The 21,734-nt window shown below is 44.5% G+C and overlaps 1 protein-coding gene across 3 annotated transcripts in view; it reads left to right on the forward strand.

Moving 5' to 3' along the window:
- DLGAP5 (DLG associated protein 5) overlaps positions 1 to 21,490 on the forward strand; it is a 152,952-nt gene extending 131,462 nt beyond the window's left edge. For 2 of the 3 annotated variants that reach the window (XM_069208537.1, XM_069208538.1), the window contains exons 18-19: positions 13,454 to 13,530; positions 20,664 to 20,887. In XM_069208537.1, coding sequence (XP_069064638.1) covers positions 13,454 to 13,530; positions 20,664 to 20,756 — 170 coding nt within the window. In that variant the 3' untranslated portion in view covers positions 20,757 to 20,887. Of the gene's footprint in view, positions 1 to 13,453; positions 13,531 to 20,663 lie in introns of all 3 variants that reach the window. The other variant, XM_069208536.1, reaches the window with a different exon arrangement.
- The last annotated feature ends 244 nt before the right edge of the window (positions 21,491 to 21,734 follow it).

The raw sequence follows: 21,734 nt of genomic DNA on the forward strand, positions 1-21,734 counted from the left end.
GTGAAAGACAATGTAGTCACCCAAGGTGGACAACTAACAGATGTCATGTGGAAATTAGAGGATTTTGAGAATAGGCAGAGGAAAAATAACCTATGGTTTTGGGGGATAGAAGAAGGGGTTGAGGGAGCCGATATCAGAACATTTATGATTAAGGTGTTGGGTGCTTCCTTTCCTGAGCTCGCAAATTGGAATTTGGAGACAGAAGTTCAGAGTCCACAGATTTCCTTTGAGCAAACAAGGAGATCGTAATTCTGACGCCAGATTTCCTAGGGCCATTTTGGTCTTCTTAGATAATTTCTTACTGTGGCAAGCTATATTCGAGAAGGCCCGTCCGCGCCCCTCTCGCTGCGCTGAGTGTCACTTTTTTGTGCGACCTGACTACTGCCATGCCACAGTGGAGCGCAGGTGGCAATTAAGGCAGTTGATCAAGCCTTTTCAGGATAGGGGAGAGGAGGCTTTCCTGCTGGCCCCTGCAGGGCTGAAGACAGTGGTTAATGGGAAAGTGAGGATGTTCACATTGGAAATTCAAGAAAACTAATACCTGATGGAACTGAAGTTATAGGCAGCATCAGTAAAAGATTAGTTTGCTAGAAGTTGGGGGGGGGGGGTGCAAATAGGTTGGGTTATAGGAAAGCGGTGCCTTGGGGAGGGGGTTGCCGGCTGGCACTTTGTCACCATCATTCAGGCCAGTGGTGGTCTGATTGCTCATATGGGGGGGGGGGGCTGGGGGGAGGATGATATGGAGGGGAGGGGCACAGGTGGGGAATGGGGTTTTGAGAAGGGGGGTTGGAATACGCGGTGGGGCACAGGGTGGGAGTATGAGAAAAAACTGAAAAGAAAGGAGCAATGTGTTTGCGATCAATGAAGTGGAAAGAGAGAAGAAAGGTGCTCAAGATACGATAAAAGCAGAGAGAAGGTATCTGAAGGGTTAAAAAAGAAAGACAAAATGGATATATTCGTAGAGACGCAAGTAAGGTTAAGGGTTAAATGACGAGATTACGAATTGCATCAATCAATATTTGTGGATTAAAGGATCCCTGGAAAAGGCAAAAAATTGCAGAAGGTTTAAAAGTTCTTAGGGCTGATATATATATATATATATATATATATATATATATATATATATTGTTTACAGGCGACGCATTTGTGGGACATCATAATAGAGGGATGCTGGGCTCACTTGGCATGAGGGTTGTTGTCTGTTCTGTAGGTGTTAAGACCAAAGGGGTGGTGATACTGGATCGGAGCAATAGATTAAAATTTGCAAGGCAGATAGAAATGGAAGATTGGCGGTAGTGGAATGTCACTATAGGCAAGGGTGCTTCACTTTATGCTCTGTATATGGTGCAATAACAGATGATCCTGCAGTAATGGATTTTTTGGTAGTGGAATTAGCAGGATGGCCCTCTCTTTATATTCTTTGTGGTGATCTTAATTTTAATCGATCCTGGGATGGGTTACGGGATCTGCTCAATGCCACTTCTAAGGGATACCAGGGTCGTAAGCCTCGGATATCTAAAGCTATCGTAGGGCTGCAGAAGGAGTTAGGGTTGGTTGTCGCCTGGGTAAAGCTGTGTGCACCGGACCCCGGGTATACATATTATTCGGCTCCCCATGTGAATGGCTGGATTAGACTACTTTTTAACATCTCCTGAGCTGTTAGCACGAGCTGGCATGGAATTATACCTGTGGTTTATGTTGGACCATAACCCATTAATATTGGATCTAAATGTAGATGGTTTTGAGCATAAGACGAGAAGATGGACTTTCGAGAGGAGGCTCCTTAACAACCCCGAATACTGTGCTAATATGAGAAATTGGATAATGGAATTTCTGGAGTTTAATCGGGGTACGGCCTCGCTTGAGATTGTCTGAGTTTCAGCCTTCGGAAACAGAGATGTGCCCAAGTCTTGATAAAGGATGCATATATCAAACTCAGAGCTGTAGAAAACCAGTTGATCTTGGTTATAGAGAGAGGGGGGGGGGAGATACGAATAATATTCTGGAGCAGATTGCTATAGCAAAGGCAGCAGTAAATGAAGTTACAGAAAGAAAAAGTGAGGAAACATATCTTGTTAAACGCACCGAAAGGTATGAATATGGGGAGAGGTCTGGCCACTTGTTGGCGGTGAGAGCGTGCCACAAAGCAGTAACCTGGGTCATCCGAGAAATTAGTGATCAACCAGGACAAATTATAGTAGCTACTGATGGGATTAGGGAGGTGTTTCAAAAGTATTATACCGAGCTCTATAGCTCGACATCTTTATGTACAGAAGCAGCAATGTTTGAGTTTTTAAATTCTATTAAGACCAGCAAACTTTCAAACGAAGACCACTCTAATCTGGAGGCGCATATTAATAGTGGTGAATTATAGATGGCAATGAGTGACCTCTCCACAGGGAAAGCCACTGGTCCCGATGCAATTCCTCTTGAATTCTACAAGTGCTTTAAAACACTTCTGTTACCTCTGATGGAATTATTTACTCAGGTGCAAAATGGTGGCAAAACTCCCCCATCTTGGGATCTGGCCAATGTAGTGGTTTTTTTTTTAAGAAGGGAATGATCACACAGAACACAGGTTCATATCGACCAATCACATTGATAAATAGCAATGTAAAAATGTATAAAAAAAATGTTTGCTGCTCGACGGTTATCGATAAATTAGTAGTATCAAATCAACATGGGTATATCCCCGGGAAAGATACCACTGAACATATTAGGTGGGTCATCACGCTTTTCGATGCTACAGAGGTGGCAGAAGAACCTATGGCTGTCGTGTTGTTAGATGCTGAGAAAGCGTTTGATAGGGTGAATTAGAACTATCAGTGGCAGGTAATGGAAGTTTATGGTTTTGGGAAAAAAATTATTTTGGCAATAAAATCCATTTATAGATCCCCTGGTGTGCGTATTCAGTTAATGGGAGGGCAATCTTATTGTATTCAAATTGAGTGGGGTACCAGACAGGGTTGTCCGTGCTCCCCATTGCAATTTGCAATCTATATAGATCCCTTGCTTAGACAGCTAGAAGGGAACTCCACTATCTTGCCAGTTCGCAGGTTTGGCTGGGATCCGAAAGTCTTGGCGTATGCGAATTATATAGCCGTCATAACTACTAACCCAGATGTAACACTGAGAGAAATAGAAGAGGTGACAAGTAAATTTGGAATTTTCTCTGGGTATTTATTAAACAGAGCGAAAACCCATTATTGGTCAATAGACGTGACTAGAAAGGATACTCGGATGGTGGATAATGCAGTGTATCTCGGTATTGCTATCGCCCCAAGGGTAGGAGAGATTGTTCCATCTGTTCAAATCCTGGTTTTCTTTTTCTAATATTGGGTCCAGGTTCATACTAACAATGTACATATGTCTATAATGGAAAGATGCAATAAGGTTAAAATGATCCTTCTCCCTAAGCTGCTGTATCTCTTTCGGGCTATTCCATTGAGTTTTGCAAACTCCCGGTTCAAAGAGATGGACCGGCTAGTAATGAGATTTATATGGGCATATGGTAAAGCAGAAGGGCAAGCAAATTTATGTCTTTACCCTGGGAAATTGGGGGGGGGGGGTCCTCTCTGGCTGAAATTCTCAGCTGGCAGCGACTTTTCAGTATATGCGCCCATTGTTGGGGTGGAAACAAGGCAAGATTGGGGTAGCTGCTGATAGGACCAATAGCTAATGGAAGCTTGCTGACTTTTCATGAAGCTGGGTATTACAAGAAAGTACGATTTAAGGTACTTGATGCCGCCTATAGATGCTGGCGGCCATGGCGGAAGAAGATCAGGCTTGGAAGATTTAATTACTATACCTTAATAAAGAACAACCCCGTCCCTGCCTGTAATATTTAAAGATCACTATGCTGCAAAATGTGCCCTCTTAGGTATAAAAAGGTTAGGAGATTTTTATGATGGGCTCAGAGTTAAGTCGTTTAAGGATCTCCGAGAGCAGTTTGGACTTGAGCAGAGATTTTTTTCAAATACCTACAGATACAAAAAAAAGTAAGTAAAAAAGCTGGGGGGTACATGGGTTTGTAAATAATCCTTTTCTGAAGGATATAATCGAAAAGACCAATATAACAAAAATATTTATTTACTCAATGTTTATGTCAGAACAGCCTAATGATTTAGAGAAATATAGTGAGAAGTGGGAGGGCAGGTTTGAAAACGGTGGTATTAACTTTCTTAAATCACTAGAGTTCGGATATACTATGCTATTGTCCTCAGCGTTACAGGCGCAGCACTATAAGACAGTGTATGACCTATATTATACACCAGCCCATCTAGCTAAATAGGGTGGATTAGAGGGGATACATTGTCCGAGGTGTGGGATGCTTGGGGCAGATATCACCCATATGTTTGCCACCTGTGGGAAATTGACGGTGTTGAAAGACGGAGTCCAGTTAATGTTAAAAGGGGTAGTGGGATACAAAGTCAAGCTTACCCCCTGAGATTATGGTCTTAGGGATTGCTGAGAAAGCGGGGGAAATGCATAGAGCTTTTATATTTATGGCTATGGTGGTTTACCAATTGTGCATTTCGTCTGCATGGCTGGATCCATCACCCCCTATGTGTCAACAGTGGCTGTGTAAATTGTTATCTGTGTATCACCTTGAAGTTGCCCTGTATGAACGGAAGGGGAAACGTGCTAGGAGAAAAGGGCAGGTGATATGGGGGCAATTTCCAGAATGGTCCCGTTAATGGTCATTGGGGGGGGGGGGGGGTGGGGGGGGGGGTTGGGTTGCTCCAAGCCTTGCTTCTTATTGAAACCTGAATTGTTTTGAATTGGATTATGATTATTATGTAGTCTTGATCTTTTTCTATGGACGGAATTCTTTGCTGGGTAAATTTATGTAATTAATTTTCTTTCTTTTCCGAATATTTTTTTTTACAAAAAATGTATGTTAGGTTTTTTCCTTCTTTTGGCAGGCAATGAGCAATAGTATATAATGCGCAGGGTATGCGATTTTTAGGAGGATGGATCTAAATGGGATGATGGCCTGCTACCTTTTGGTTTGGCTCTGGGGTCTGTAAATAGGAATTGATTCCAGTCCCTTAAAGGGCAACAACGCGGTACCAGCAAGTCCTCTAGGATAGTAACGTGCTAGCGTCGAATTTCCGACGCACTCAATTTAAAAACTCTTCCTGACGAAGAGCCAGGGAGAGCTGGTCCGGTATAGGTAATATGCTTTTTGTTTAACTCTAGTTTTAACCTAACTGCAGCTTCATGGATTTAGTTAATTTGATATGCTGGAAGACTAGTTTAGAGGGCATTCTAGCAGGGAATAAAGTTTATTTATTTATTTATTTATTTATTTATATTATATATATATATATATATATATATATATATATATATATATATATATATATATATAATCAGTAATGGAAAATCCTGAATGCAAAAGGAGTGCTTTATAAAAATCTGAATAATCAAATGACGAGTCAGCAAGCATGCTTGGTAATAAAACAAGATGTAAGAGGTTTTGTTATGTTGTACATAAGTACTTTAATTTGAGAAGATTGAGAGTATTTTTAAATGAAACTATTTTTGTGAAGTCATTACACTGCTTCAAGCTCCAACGCAAATAGAAATTTACCACAAAAGGCAATGTAATATCAGCTGATGCAGAGAATTCTATACGATCTTTCTACAACCTTGCACTCTTGCCATAGTTCTCAGCACAGCTTCCTAGAATATTCTTCTCATTTTCATGGCTTCATGTAGATAATGCAATGATTTGGAGTTGTATTTAGCACCCAAGGAAGCAGTCTATAGAGTGCCCAAGTTGGACAGCAGCTTAAAATGAGCCTTGACTGTGCTAATCTATTTTAAAAAGCTATCTAGACAAGAGAGCATGAGCTTTTCAGTTCTCTAGCTGCTAGCATCTGACCAGGCGAAGTACAAGGTTGCATAGCTTGCCAAACAACTCTTTTACTGCCACAGTAGGCAGGTGCTACGTAAACCCTGTGGCTGCTTATATGAAAATGAGAGCATCTGCGACCAGAAGAGCCCATGTGCCATTATTTTTCTCCTCGAAAGGGATCCTTAGAGCAGCATGGCAAACATGCTTCATTGCCTGCCAGAGAATGGGCAGCAAGATTCAAAAAATGTCCTAGCAGAAGTTGCTCTTGCCATAAATCATGCTGTGAAACGTGGTAGTACGATGTGTGGGTTACACCAAAAGTATAATTGTTGCGGCTCATCTATGCATGCATTTATCATGTCATCTGAGTTTAGTGAAGCCTAGTCAGAGTTCATGGACGTATGTTTTAGTAGACTGACCTTCAGACACATGGGAAAAGATGGCTAAAGCTCTCTAAAGAGATACAGAAAAAGCAAAGGTTATTGATCTGACTCCATCTCAACTAAACCCTTTCTCCTTGTCTAGCTCTACAGATTCTCCAGGCATCAATCTGGATCTGTTGATTTTTCTCGAGCAGTACCCTTGCACACTGTTGGGTGGCATTGATCGGCTCTGCATCAGGTGGTGTGGACGTGCGTCCTATGTAGGCGCCACCCCTGTGCACTGACGTCTGTTCTTTTCTTTATGCGCCAGCCTAGCGTTGATCTGAAGAAGACCTAATCGTCAGCCAATTTTTGACTGGTCTTTCAACTTTTTGTCAGACTTTTGAGTGTTTAGGCTCCTGGTGTGTTGAGGATGCCTTAGCATAAGACTAGGTTGAAGCCCTGCGGGTTTGGTCACTGGGCGATGTCCGTGTCTGATCCGCAACTTGTGTGCTCGTGGTGTCTGGATCGCGACTGCGACCCAAATTCGTGCTCAGTGTCCGGTTATGATTCCAGAAGCTTTGAGGGGAGCGATCCTTAAAGCTCTTTGCGAGTCTGTGCTCTATTCCATATAGGTCTCAGTCGAGAGGAATGTCCCAGGATCGATCTCTGAGCCCCCCTTCATTATCGTCCCATTCCAAGTCCTCGAGGCGCAAGAAGTCGAAAAATAACAAACATTCTTTGACTTCACCACATCAGTCGGCAGACTAGGGAAAAGGAGTGTAATTCTAGGCCTCCAACCTCTGAGCTTTGCACCTCCCTGAGTATCCGGGAGCTGAAGCGACCCTCTGACCAACTTAGAGTTGTAGGAAGGCCATGTGCCTCTTCTGGATTTCGGTAAGAATGACTGAGGCTTCTGGACCTCATGGCCTCCTGCATCCTGCTGGTGACACATACCAGATGGCATATGTGGGCTGTAGGACCTGAAGTTCCAATGGGTGCACCATCAGGGGAATCTCTCCGACAAGGTCCAGATCTCAGAGGGAACTGCACAAGGTCTGCAGTGGTGACTAACGAACTGCGATTGGGCAAAGGGGATCCCTCTCACTTTCCAAACCAGATCTGACAGTAGTGACAGCTGCATCACTTCTGGGATAGAACAGCCACTTGGGAGATATGGGGATCAGGCACCTAGTCTCCGGCGGAGTCTGGACTCCACATCATCCAGCTGGAGCTTTGGGTGATCAGGCTAGCATTGAAAGCATTTGTTCCCTTTCTTAATGGGCAGGTAGTGCAGGTGTTCAGACACTACCACTGCCATGTGATACTGCAACAAGCGGGTGGGGTTATGGACTTTTTGTGGGGGGTTGTGGGGGTGTAATAAACCTGGTGGTTTATTAAAATCTGAGTCAAAATGGGACTTCTATACCATTGGACGGAAAGCACAATAAATATACTAAACGCTTCAAACAAGTTGCAAGGAAATGTGGCCCACAAGGTCCTAAAAAGGGGACGTTGCTGGCATAGTAACTGGACATCAGCGGTCAATTGAAGGAGTTTTTGCCAAGCCCAGCAGGTACTAGATAGTTTCAATGTTTGTATGGCCCAAGGGAATCCCCTGGTGGTAAGATTGTGCAGCGGGACCCGACCCGCCTGGTTGTGCTCAGATTCGTCATACGGAAGACGTACGTCCCTGTGGTACCAATGGTGCATATACTGATATTGCGCTACTAAATAAAGTTGGAGGTGTGGTACTCCAAACGCACTGCGCTCATAGGGGAGCACCAAGGTGTCCCATCCCACTCGTGGTCTACGGCCTGTACGGACCAAGCTCAGGAGTAAACTCCAAAGCATAGTGAAAAAAGCATTGGTGAGGAGGGATAAGGATGTTTAGGAAGAGATATAAAAAAAAATGTTTTAAAGGGAGAACCATCATTTTAATAATGGCTGTGTGGCCAGGCATGGACTGCAGGAGACAAATGCATCTCTCAATCTATTGTTGCTCGCGAGGCCATAGTTCAGCTGAAGGACTTGCTCTTTGTTGCTGTGTACATGCACGCTTAAATACTTGACCATGTGTGTCTCGCCATTTTAAAGAGTATTGACACACTACTGGCGTTGTAGCCTCAGCAGAAACTGTTTGGATTTTCCCCAGTTTATTTGTAGTCCAGAAAACCTAACAAATATTAACATCTCAATAATGATGGGGGGGGGGGGGTGCTAGGTTAACTGCAAGCCAACGTACAAACAGCAGGATGTCTTTTCCTTGTAAAGAGAGAAGCAGGGGCCGGATATGAGTTGCAAGCCGCAATGGAGGTGCTTTTCTTGTGAATGCCGAACCAGTGGGTCTATTGCCATAATAAACAAGGACAGCGGACTTCCCTGTCTCATCCCCCTGACTATGGTAAATGGAACAGTGATGAACCATTGACTCGAATACGAGCCTTCGGTTGTGAATACAGAAGTATAACAAGGGAGGTGAACCCCCGAAGCAGACCCAGTTTCAAGAGCGTAGCTAGCAGAAAAGGCCACTCCAGGAAATAAAATGTCTTCTCTGCATCAAGAAGAACTACTGCCACAAGGGTTTCAGGAGAAATCCTGTTAAGAACTGAAAATAAAGTACGCAGATTGAGAGGTCTATCTGTGAGAGACTAATCCCAACTGCAAGGGGGAGATGAGAATTTCCAGCAAGTGGGAAAGAAGCGTCACAAGTAGGGTGGGGGGTGGGGGAGAGTAGTGTGGGGGCCGAAGGGATGATGCGGGCACTCCACCACAAAGATAGCAGTCAAGTGCTCGTGGCTGAACAGCTCCGTCAGGAGACGTTGCACAAATTGGTCCATCCTGCCGGTTGCTGTGGATCTAGCCTTCAAGTTCATATTTTCATGAGATGTTACAGCCTATAAAGCCGTTTTGCCATCTTAACTGCACTGCCCTCCAATGTGGGGAAATGTTCCTCAGCATCATCAAGGCAAGTCTGATGCCAGACGTTCTCCCATACTGTCCAGTCTACCTGCAAGGGCATCAAGTGGTGTCCATGGTGTGAAATCCGGGATGTATCTCTGACATGAGGGCCTCAGTTGTGGCATGCAGCTCGGGATCCGGCGGCCCCAGCGGGTTCTCTGTCATTTCAGCAGGGGCCTCAGATCTTGCCAGGTCTTTCGCACGTTCCAATGGAAGCTTCTTCTGTTATGGGTCCATGCGCCCTATGCACAGGGAGAGCATGCGGTGATGTGGATTGTTGTGCAGAGGTGTTTTAGAGGTGGTAGACGACAGTTGAGTTTTTCAGTTCTCATAAGCAGGAGTAATAAGCTGGGGTCGGTGGTGGCGGGCATAAGGCAAAGCAGGTAGGCATTATGGGCAGGTGCTGACTGGTCAAGGAGAGTTGACAGGCACTTACTGTAGTGACCCAACAAGCATTCAGCAATCCACCAGGGTAGGTAGTCACAAGGGTGCTGCCTCTGGATCCAGTCCAACAGTGAGGTCTCTAAGGGGGGGGGGGGGGGGTTACTACCCAATGGAGGGTGGGGCGTAATACCCCTACAAGAAGGGAGAGAGGTGGCCCATCAGGGTAGGGATAGAAGGGCACTTGCAAATGAGAGGCACTCACCAGCACCCAATGTGGCGGCTCAGTTCCAGTGCCCCAATAACTGTCTCACTGCCTCCCGGGCCTCAGCGGGAAGAGTCAGAATTGCACAAGGACAGCGCATGCGCCCCATACGATGCTGGCAGTGAGGTGAGTCCAAGACAGGCCCGCCACGATGCTAATGATTGCAGCCCCAGTCAGTGCCAGCTGAGGGGGTCACTGGGCTGCTGGTCCCTGTATGCAGGCCGCCAATATAGGTGAGCTAGGGCCCTGTGGCTTGATGCAACCGCCGTTAGCACAGCCTAGTACCGTCCACAGCATCTCTTCAGTCGACCTGCAATCAATCGATCAGCTCACCCTTGCAATCCAGGGGTGAGGGGGCTGCCAAAGCCAGCAACAGCAGCCCACAGACCTACTAGAGCTTGATAGTCTTAAGCCTTGGGCTCACCCGCGGTCCCTGTTACCACGGGTCTCCGAGGCTCAGGCCGGCTCAATAGCCATATGGGGTGGACGTCCATCCCCGTCTCTTGCCCGACTGCCACAGCCGACCCGGTCGAACAGCCCACTATTCTGCATGAGATAGTGTCGTGGATGGCTGCAGATGCATTATGTACGGCATTTATTCTAGATGTTGAGGAATCCAAGGCCGGAGCTTCATCACAAAGCGACCGTTGTGGACCCTTTCCCAGAAGGCTCTGCACTTCTGGACGTGGCTGGAACAACAGGGCACTTCCCTGGTGGTTCCAGATCTGGTCGGCTCTCTGAACATCAGAGCGGACAAAATCAGCCATCCATGCTTAGTCAATCACAAATGGTGTCTCCATCTGGAGGTGGTGCAAGGTCTCTTTCAGCAGTGGGGAGAGCCTTGGTTAGATCTGTTCGCCTCTGCAGAGAACACTGAATGTCAGCAGTATTGTGCATGGAGTTTCCAAGGTGGTATTCGCTTGGTGACACTTCCTCTTGAGTGGAAATCGGGCCTCCTGTACACGTTTCCGGCCATTCCACTTCTGCCCAGAGTTCACCAGAAGATCAATAATGACTGGGCCCAAGTAATCCTTGTGGCTCCAGACTGGGCACGAAGAGTCCGGTCTCCCAAGCTATTGAGCTTGGCCATTGATCCTCTGATCAGACTGCCCCTTCAGCAGGATCTTCTGTCACAGCAGCAGGGGAGGGTTCTCCACTTGAACCTGTCCAGTCTCTGCTTCTTGCATGGAGATTGACCGGCAACAGTTGACAGCTTACAACCTTCCGCCCAAAGTTTGTAATGTAATCTTGGCAGCCAGCTGTCTCTCCACCAAAACTGTATAGGCCTGTCGTTGGGGGAAACAAAAATGTGGCATGGTGCACAGATAAGTCTGTTGACCCCCATCTCTGCCCCTCATTCTGAGGTTCTCTTGTTTATACATTCTCTGGCCCTGCACTGGGCACTCTCAAAGGATATTTGTCTGCTGTCGCCACTTAGGTTGCCTGATCAATCTTCTTTGCTTAAATCTTCTATTGTGAATAGGTTCCTTAATGGCCTTATATATGTTTCGTTCATTCCCATTCATTATGCCCCAATGGGACTTGAATTTGGTTTTGACATTCCTGTTGTGTTTTGAGCCCTTCCGCAGTTGTCCTTTCAGGCTTCTCACTTGGAAAACAGCCTTCCTTATGACCATTACATCTGCCCTCAGAGTGAGTGAGCTGCAGGCATTGACATCTAAGCCACCCTACCTTTGCATCTATCCTGACAAGGTGGTGCTTCACACACTGACCACCTTGCTTCCGAAAGAGGTTACGCCCTTCCATGTAGGCAAATCAATCACCTTGCTTACTTTTTATGCTCCCAAACTTCCTTTTAAGGAAGAGGAGAGACTTCACTGCCTGGCCCCAAAAAGAGCTTTGGCGTCCTACCTTGATTATACCAAAGAGTTCCAGGTGAATGATCAACTCTTTTTTTGTTATGTGGGTACGAAGAAAGGGCTGGCAGTGCAGAAGAGAACCACCTCCAGATGTGTCATGCTCTGCATTAAAATGTGCTACGCACTGGCTGAGAAGCAACCCCCTGAGGCTTTGTGTGCTCATTGTATCGGAGCTAAAGCTGCAACTGCTGCCTTGGTACATAGAGTTCCTATCCTGGACATCTGTCAGGCTTCAACATGGGCATCTCTGTACGTGTTTACCAAACACTATTGCCTGGACAGTCTGGTCCGTAGGGCCAGGCACTTTGCCTGTTCGGTCCTGCAGGACTTTCTGGTGTGATCTTAGTTCGCAAACCCACCCTTGGGGATGGTATTGCTTGGGTATCTATTCCAAGGTAAGGAAACTGCAACTAGATGTTTCTATCAAATGGGCAAGTTACTTACCTTCGGTAACTCCCTATCTGATATAGGCAATATCTAGTTGCAGATTCCTTACTGACCCACCCATCCTTATCCTGACCCCAGTCCCCCACCACCCACCCCCTCCAGCAAACTGGTTTCTAGGGGTAGGGACTTCACTTTTGTGGCCCTAGTTTTGACAGACCAATGGTCAGTGTTCTTAATAGATCTGCACTTCTGGCTTGGAAAGGTGTGAAAAGAAACTGACGTCCACGTGCCAGGGTGGTGCCTATATGGGGCCTACAATGTCATATCCAGCACGCACGGTGCGGACAACAGATGCTGAGTCGATTGACGCCAAATAAGTGGGCAGGGGTACTGCTTGAGGAAAAATATCCGAAACCAGACTGATGTCTGGGGTAAATTCTAAGGTAAGGAATCTGCAAATTGATATTGTCTTTATCAGATACGGTGTTACCAAAGGTAAGTAGCTTGTCCATTGAGCATCCACCAATCAATATAAGCCTGAGTTTGCTGGCCTCCCTCAATAAATGTCACATATATACACAAGGGGGAGAAGCAGAGAAAATTATGATCCTGTTACTTCCAGGACGAAAATAGCCCTTGGCAATTGTGTTCAAACCTAAGATTTGACTATATTCCCAAATTCAACACTAAGCTTCCTTACATCACCCCCAAGTCAAATCCATCCCATCATTAATGACTAGGCTTGCAAATTTTCGTTAAAGAACCAGGGCGATTTTTGTTCAATTGAGGATCAAATTTTGGTAGTGTTAGGAGTTGCACACTAGTTCTTCAAAACATAGCTCCAGTGAGATCCAAAGAAGCAAGGAGAGTGCATCACCACAAGATTGTGTACGGGGACTTCAGTAGATGGACTACTCAAGAAACTGATTGAGCGATGTTGAGCGAAGAGTTTCAGAGATGCATGCACAAGCCAAACCTGTCCACTCTGGCCCCTTTTCAGTCCATGAGTGAAACAAAAATATAATATTGTGGAACGATTTACAGTTGTTCAGCATCTCTGACACAAAATGTGAGCTATGACAATTCACTATGGATCTTTATAGAGGGGCTGTCAGCAGGATGTCTGTCACTATTCTATCAGGACATTCACTTAATATTTCATTTAATTATTTTGAGAGAATCGTGAATTATTATACTGTGTTAAAGCCAAGAATGATTTCCAAGAAACTGATGCTACTTTTTTTATGCCTGTAATTGTGACTTTTCAGAGATTCTTTCCCCAAATGCAAATGACCTGTTGGTCTGAATGGAATTATTTCCAGGTGAAAAGCAATGCTGCTTATTTGTCTTACAGACTGGGCTCCTAGGAATACTACTCGGGATATCTGCCATGATCCTTTAGACTTCTTGAGCGGGACCCCACCAAACCTGGTAAGAACATTGACTAAGGAGGTTGTTCTTCGCTTTTGTGATGGAAGTGTTTCTCAAGCTTCAGTAATATGAGCAGCAACACAGGTACAGCATGTGTAGCAGTAACAAAAACGTCACTCGTACTAAGGGACTACGTAGAACAATTGCTTCAGACCCTGTTGGAGGGAACGAGTGTTTGCATCAGGGGGATAGCCCAGAGGCATATGTTTCAGGCAGAGAGGCACAGCCCGGGGGGGGAAGCACGTGTTAGATGGCACACTGGTGATAAAGGAGGGGGGGGGGCATAATGTGACAAGGGAGTCACTGTGCCATACTGGACTAAGAGTGTAGGAGCCTTAAGTTGGGCGTTCTTCCTGCCCATCACCACCAGTGATGCAAGGCTCTAATGGAAATAAATAGGGGCTTTACTGCGTACTGCTGTGCCTTCTAATGTAAGCTTCTTTTTCTTTCTATTCTGTTATCTCCACCATTGCGAGGGTTTATTTAAACTTAGGATGTAAATTTTACCCACATCACTTAAAATTTAGAGTTGTAATTAATGAAATATAGTGTCTTGTTTGGCTGTTGTCATCTAGATTAATTTTTCAGTCTGTCTAATGTTATCCAGAGTAGTCATTTGTACTGATCATACCATGATTTTTCTCTTCTTCCAACATTGCATTGTATATGTACTCCCCATAAATTTTGCATGCTGCTTGAGGAGGCCTAGTTTCTTGAAACAGTCTTACTGTCCCTGGTGGCCAGGCTTCTGATCCATCCTGTAACTCTGGTCACACTTATCATTATCTTACTAATGCTGCTGTACGTTTAGAGAATGAAACATCAAAGTTTACAATTTTCTTACATTTGGGTTCTAGCCTTTGAAATTGAGCTTTCCATTCCGTCACTGGAACCAAAGTACACATTATTCTTTCTGAAATCTCAAATATAATAGTATTCCAGAAACCTGTTGTGCTTGGACGTGTCTTAGTCGGAAGTCTAAAGACTTCATGCATGCAGTTACAATTTGGACACTACTGTATATTTCTTCAATGTACTTCTTTGTAGGGTTTGTTACTGCTGTTTCGTAGAGATGTATTGGATAAGCTGAATTCTGATGGCTACTTCTAACTGCCAATGCCACTATTGACGATTATACCTCAGTCTGCTTCTGGCAGTTGCTCAAAATAGTGCTACAGTGCACAGCTAGATGGTGCACTGCGGCTATGTGTTGCCTTAGTTTTTCCCCAGAAATAACACAGCACAGCTCCATGTAAGGGCTACCCCTACAAGCTGAGGTCAGTTCCTTTCTTTCTGCGCCTCTGGACACCAGTCTTGAGTTATGTCTCCTTTTCTATCATTATTGGCTACTTTTTTAAATTGAAGTCAACTCTGCAAGGAAGCAATGTCCCCACCTAAAAATTCAGGGTTCAAATGATGTTGACTGTCAAACAGATATTGGTAAAGGATCTGCATGAAATGTGCCTCAAAAGAAGTCACAGACCTCGTGTAAGTCCTGTTCCAAGTTGGGGGAGCAGGCCCATTCCTGCTGTTGCAGCCAATCCCACAACAGATCTTATTTGTGGTCGACGTCACCCCATAAGTCAGTCTGAATCTAAAAGAAAACTAATTAAGGCAAAGTCTAAACCGAAGTAGTGTCAAGGTGCCACTCTCTCGCCCCTGATTAAGGAGCCGCTCTTGCAGTTGATCTCCATGCACCCCTAGTTCCCCAGGTTAGGGGCGATGTTGAGACCTTCAAGAAGGCCATTCTTTGTATTTTTGGAACTGTTCCGGCTCCCTCTGGAGTGCCTTTGGAACTTGAGTATCTGCTAGGACCTTGAATCTGGTTACTGCCAGCGAATGCATCATCTGAACCCTTGGGATCAGTTGTGGGTTCCCCACTGACTCTGGTGGCAATTTCCAGTCAGGCTCAAGGACCTGCACCGCTGCCTCTTTCTTAGAAGCCAGAGTGGGGAATCCACAGCCCACTTGGCAGCTTAATCTGTATTGACCCTGACTGAGGTAGCACTCGGATTCCACTCCAGAAACCCCTTTCAGGCAATACACTCACACCACCAAGGCAATGTCCTTGGAGCTTCATTTGCATTTTGGTTCCAATTCTGACCAATGTTTGCCAGTGCTCGAAAATTACAATGGGGATGATGATAGGGGTGATAACCCCCACATCATGATTATTTTATGCATGGATTTACAGAAGGCCAGTAGGTTTGATACTTCCCCTGATACAGGGTTGGTTGCCCCCTTGGGCTGTCAACGGAAGAGTCTTTTCTTTGCTGTGGGAATTAGATGTGCTGATAAAGTCCTGCACCGACAAATAATGCCTGTTGAAATTAAGGCAAATATCCTTATAGAATTCTGCAACCTGAGCCTGCTTCCTCTGAGCTGATACTTCCATGCAACCAAGCCCTGACTGACCCTATAATGAACATTATGAGTAAGCTTTGCTCTTGTGAACAGGCAGGTGGCCAGGCGTCTGATCTGCTCCTGGTGACTCTGATTTTCTTATACAGCATCCTACTCCTGGGAGTGTAAACCTCCACTAGCAAGATGAATCCTAATTCCTACCCCACTTTGATAGTCAAAAAGGACTAACTCGTTTAGGAAACTGATGGACCTTTGAGCCGGCCTAGCCTTGATGTCTTTCAATGCATATTTCCTACTAGGCAATTGTACAAATGCTCACTGGAACATGGCCAGCAAGACCTTGCTAGCAGATCCAGAGAGTTTAGGGCCTTGTTGGCTCAAACCAATCAAGATGGTCAGGATGCCGCCAAATATGTGATTTGTGCTGGTCTCAATCCTGCTGATTGCTTATGGTGAGCAGTCAGCACTAGTGTAGTGCCCAGTCGCCATGCGTAAATGCAATCCACTGTGCAAGCATCATTTTATGGCTGTGCCCTCGATGGATCACACCTGTTTGTCAAAAAGGCTGATTCTGCCCTAAAACCCTTGAAGAAAAGCTAGATTACAGTACTTTTTGGGCTTTTTACTTCTGTCATTTTTTTCACCCTTTTAAGGCTTCTCCAGAGGGTTGGTGTATAGGCACTGCTAGGCCCATCCCCACCTCTGCTGCAGTCACCCTAGTCTTTTTATGGGTAGGAACAGGAATCTGGGAAGATTGGTGCCCCAGGAGCCCTAATGATGCCCGTCTCTTTCCCTTGTAGCATCACCCACAACCACCATGTGGGAGTCAGGATCTGACATTTTTTTCCAAGGGTAGCAGTCCCTCACATCCAACAGATGCGTCCTCCCGGTCATCCAGCAGGGAGGTATGTCTTTCCATTCATTTCCAACCCTCCACAGCTTCCTCCCACATCAAAGCAACTTTCAGACAAGCACCTATCCATCTTCCTGCAAGTAAGAGGTGTAAGCTTTACTGTCCAAAGGAGCAATCAAGACTGTTTTGGACTCAGAAATAAGGATGGATTATTACTCCTACAATTTCCTCGTGCTGAAGAAGGATGGAGGCCTTCGTCCTACCCACAGAAGGACGAATTAAAATTGTACACATTGGCCCAGGTTCTTTCTGCATTGGATTCGGGTAACTGGATGGTAGCCTTGGACCTGAGGGTGCATACTTTCTTATGCCTGTCCTGCTGTCCCACAGACATTCTCTGCGGTTCCAGGTTAGACAAGAGCACTTAAATGTCATTCAGTTGTTCAGAAAAGTAATGGCAGTGGTTGACGTCCATCTTCTGAAGTTGGGGATACCATTTTCCATCTACCTTGACGACTGGCTCTTTCAGTCAGTTGGGAACCACCTCCAGATGACTACAAACATCCTAACATTTGTTGAGGTTCTCAATCAACCTGACAAATTCACACCTGATTCATTCACAAAGGCTTTCTTTTTATAGGCACTATCTTGGGTAAAGTGCAGTTCAAGGCATTCTTTACATCGCAATGAGTACAGGACATTGAAGCATTTATCCTGATTTTTCTCTCTGGGTCTTGGTGAAGGAAGTCCTGAGGCTTCTGGGATCTGAAGTCTGAGTGGGTCCAGCACCAAGGATACCTGTTGGATCTAACCCAGGTTTTGCAGGAGACTGCACAAGCTCTGCAGAAGTGGCTGCTCAACCACAACTGGACCAGCATCAGGTCCTGTCCCTGCCCCATCCAAAACTGATGACAGTGACTGCTACATCCCTGCTGGGTTCGGGAGGTCATCTGGGAGCGGTGGAGATCAGAGAACTCTCATCTTGGGGGTAGTATGCCTCCACATCAACCTGTTGGAGTTTCAGGCCATTCGCCTTGTGTTGAAGGCTGTCCTACTGTCCATCAAGGGGAGGCTGGTACAGGTTCTCAAGGACAACACCACGACCCCCATGTATTACAGCAACAAGCAGGGTGGATGAGGTCCTGGGTTCTGTGCCAGATGGCTCTGCATTTATAGAGGAGGTTGGAATGTCCCTGATTTCAAGCCACCTGGCACGATTGCTGAATGGCAGGATGGGCAAGCTTCGACTGAGGTATATGGCAGATCACTAATGGCAGTTGCACCCCAAGCTGACAATTTGGGGGAGCCCTGTCGCTATTTTTTGCCACCGCTAAGAATGCGCAGTGTCCAAAACTTAGCACATTGGCATAGCCGCAAAGGTCTTCCCTAGGTGCACTTTGACTGGAGTAGAACACTGGGCTATTGTATGCCTTCTGTCTCTGCATATCCTACCCAGCTTTCCAAAGCAAATCCGGAACAACCGTGCCCAAGTCATCCTAGTGGCACCAGATTGGCTCAGAGTGTGGTAACTAAAACGTCTGAGTATGTGTGCCTGCCCTCCAACTAGGCTACAACTTCAAAAGGATCTTTTGTTGCTGCAGGGCAGGGTTCTCCACCCGAACTTGTGCAATCTACACCTACATGTGTAGAGATTGAGCGGTGGCAGTTGGCTGCATTTGATTTGCCAACTTAAGTTGTAGGTATCATCCTGGTTGCAAGCCACCCTCCTGTGAAGTCTATTTGTGCTGGGACAAATTTGTGACCAGGTGTGGAGTTCCCAGGGCATAATCTTTGCAAGGGAAGCTAGCAGAAACTTTATCTTTGGCCCAGCAAGGCTTTTACGGTGGGTACTTATAAAGGTTATTGGCTCTTTCCATTTGTCAGCATCTACTGGACCAGCTGTCCTTGTTGCAATCATCTGTTATATGGTTTCTAAAACATTTAACACAGATTCTCTCAAAAACCATTTGTGACTCCACTGTGGGCACTTAATGTTTCTGACATTTCTCGTATGAACTCTCTTCCAGCCAATGCACAGCTGCTTATTGTGTCTTCTGATACATGTCTGTCTGCCTTGTTGTGATCACTTCAGCTTGTTGCATGAGTGAGCTCTAGACTCTTAGTGCAACCACCTTACATAACTTTTATCCCCAGACTAGCTTATGCTGAAGGCCATGCTGACCTTCTTGCTGAAAGTCTTGACTCCTTTTCCAGCACATAATACTCTCCTGCTTGATCAACTACATCCGACCCTATCCTGGCCAGAGAATCCACTATACGAACCTGTAGGCACCATATCTAACTAATATCTTACATACAAGATGCATGCTTGGGAACTGCGGTAATGTACCTGATGGGATATGCTCTCTGATACAGTTGCGTCAGAGCCCTGGGCCAATGTATAGCTTTAACAGCTACTTATATGCAATGGTTGAAGAATATGAGATGTGACTTAAATGTACTTTTTGAAATGCCAATAAAATAAGTGTTAAAAAATAAAATAACAAAAACTAAGTTAGGCACGTTTGTCCAGATTGGAAAAAAATGGTTCATTATATTTGTCTTATATTTTACAATGTGATATATAGCTAATGTTCATCAGCAGCCCATAGGGCTTCATATTCCAAAGAACATAAACGGATAGATACAGAATTAAAGGTAACAAGCATTCTTACATATATAGTTGAGGGTGTGTGCCTATTGGGATGGTCCATTGCCCTTTTTCGAGATTCTTGGTCGGAGTTCAGTTTTATATGGCAGTCATGGGTCTCCAACAAGATGCAGAAAGGCACATAGAAACAAAGGTGACATTATAGACTAATATGGCAAAATACATGCTCAAAAATACCAAGTATCGGGAGCTGTACACCACTAGCTATGTAGGGAAGAATACTTGCTACACAACACTGTAAAACAAAGAAATTGCAGTAGATAATTTATGAAATATGGAGATATGTTGGCTATTGTTGAATACTTGCTACACACGCCCTTGTAAAATAGAGGAAAACATGTTTTTCAAAATATTCAAAATTGTGCCATTCCATATTTAAATTGACTTTTTGGAATGATCGTAGCAATACATTTGAACATGCAATAAGGGACAATAGGCTCTCAAACTTTGTTACAAAATGTTTAAACTGAATGTTCACGTAATACATGGTAACTAAGGTCCAGCCTGAAGAGTAGTGCAAAGGAAAACTGATCCTTCAGTAGCACAACAAATTTAGAGAGATTGTGTATCACTATATCTTGTGGTCTGTTTATGAATGGATCTGTTGAGTGCAATGAGCTGTTTCTTACAATAGTGGAAAGGAGGGGCACCTTGATCCACCTGAGGTTTCTCTTTGGACTCCTGGCTCTTCCCTACACTCAACAGGGGTAATAAATATCAATTAATCAGGCAAATCTACTACATTTAGTCTGAGATATTCAATATACATCAAGTCTATGAGGGCTCCCATGATGGAGAATTAGGATCACAAGTAGCATTTCCTTATTCGCAAATATGACTCTTGAACCCCCGATTTAGCTCTAACTTTTAGGTGAATTAGTCTTCACGCCCTTCCCTCAGTAGATCCCAAAGAATGGGTGCTAACAAATTGGGTGTACTGCAGCAAAGCCAGCCCAAGAAATGCTGTACATGCTTTTTTTATTTTTATTTATTATTATTATTATTTTTTTTAATACAAGTAGTGCACAAAACTGTTATCGCGTCGGCTCTACAAAGAGAATGCCCTCCAACTCTAGGAGCCACCTAGGTGTTAAGTAACAAACTGAGATGTGCCTTGCCAGTGAGCTGCCTACAGGGCTCAAAATGATTTAGCCAATCCAATTACAGGTTTTCATTTAAATTAAAAGGTTTTCAGAAACGGAGTGTACAAGCTACTCATACTTTTTTTTTTTTCTTTATTTCCAGGCAAAGTTTCAAACCGCAGAACTTACAACATCCGAGCTCCCACCTGCAGTTGGAACAAATGATTTGATAGTATTCTCACCGGTTACCATGTGATTAACGCAATAATTATGTAAATAGTGTACATGATATGTAGTGGATGTTGCTAACCCAGTATAGAATGTAAACTACAGTGTTAATGTATATCACATATGTACCGTGCAAGCTTATTGTTTGGCTCAAAAGTTGCAGTAAGTTAACAAGTATTAGAGGTATAATTTCCACATGCGAGTCTATGTGAACAGTGTTAGCACTGTTTTCCCGTGCCACGCAGAACTCCCGCCAATCCTGGCTTTTCAGCCAATAGCAGTCTCCATAGTCTGACGTGTGGGGACATAGTTTTAAAGCTAAAGTAACTAACAGAATTCCTAGAACGCCGGGGGGCTGGGGAAAAAAAAGTCTTGAGGAGCCACGCATATCGCCTCGAGGAGCCACGCATATCGCCTCGAGGAGCCACGCATATCATCTCTTGGCGCTGTTGCAGAGTCCCTGTAAATTGTAGGCTGGTATTTTCCCTTTTCTGTAAAAGCTATTTTGTATTATCATTGTTTTATCTTGAATTCAGTGTTTTACGATTTTGACTCGAAGTAAACTTGTCTGAGCTGTTTTTATGATGTAATCTTTACCTCAAAGTTGTATTTTTTTATTGTGATGAAGTTGATGGATACTTTTCATTTTCCCCCCCAAAAAAGGAAAAAAGTGCTCAAATGTACAGAGCCAAAACTGCAAGTTGTATTTTGATGTGAAAACTAATATTATTATATTTTGACCGTATTAAACACTGCTTTGAAGATTAGAAGTCCAGCCTTTCACTGTTTTGACAATATATGTAAATTGTTTAATGTAGAATTTTCACTAGTGCAGCATCAAAATGTAAAATATGAATTCTAGGTGTGAGTAACTTCACTGACACTACATGCAGCACACACTATATTTGTATCAGGGTTTCTTAGTGCCCGGTACAAACTTCACAAGTTGAGTTTCTTCTAAGCTATGTTTGATCTTCGTGTTTATTCCATATTACATGAAATCCAT

The sequence above is a fragment of the Pleurodeles waltl genome, chromosome 9 (assembly GCF_031143425.1).
Source record: "Pleurodeles waltl isolate 20211129_DDA chromosome 9, aPleWal1.hap1.20221129, whole genome shotgun sequence".
Lineage (NCBI taxonomy): Eukaryota > Metazoa > Chordata > Amphibia > Caudata > Salamandridae > Pleurodeles > Pleurodeles waltl.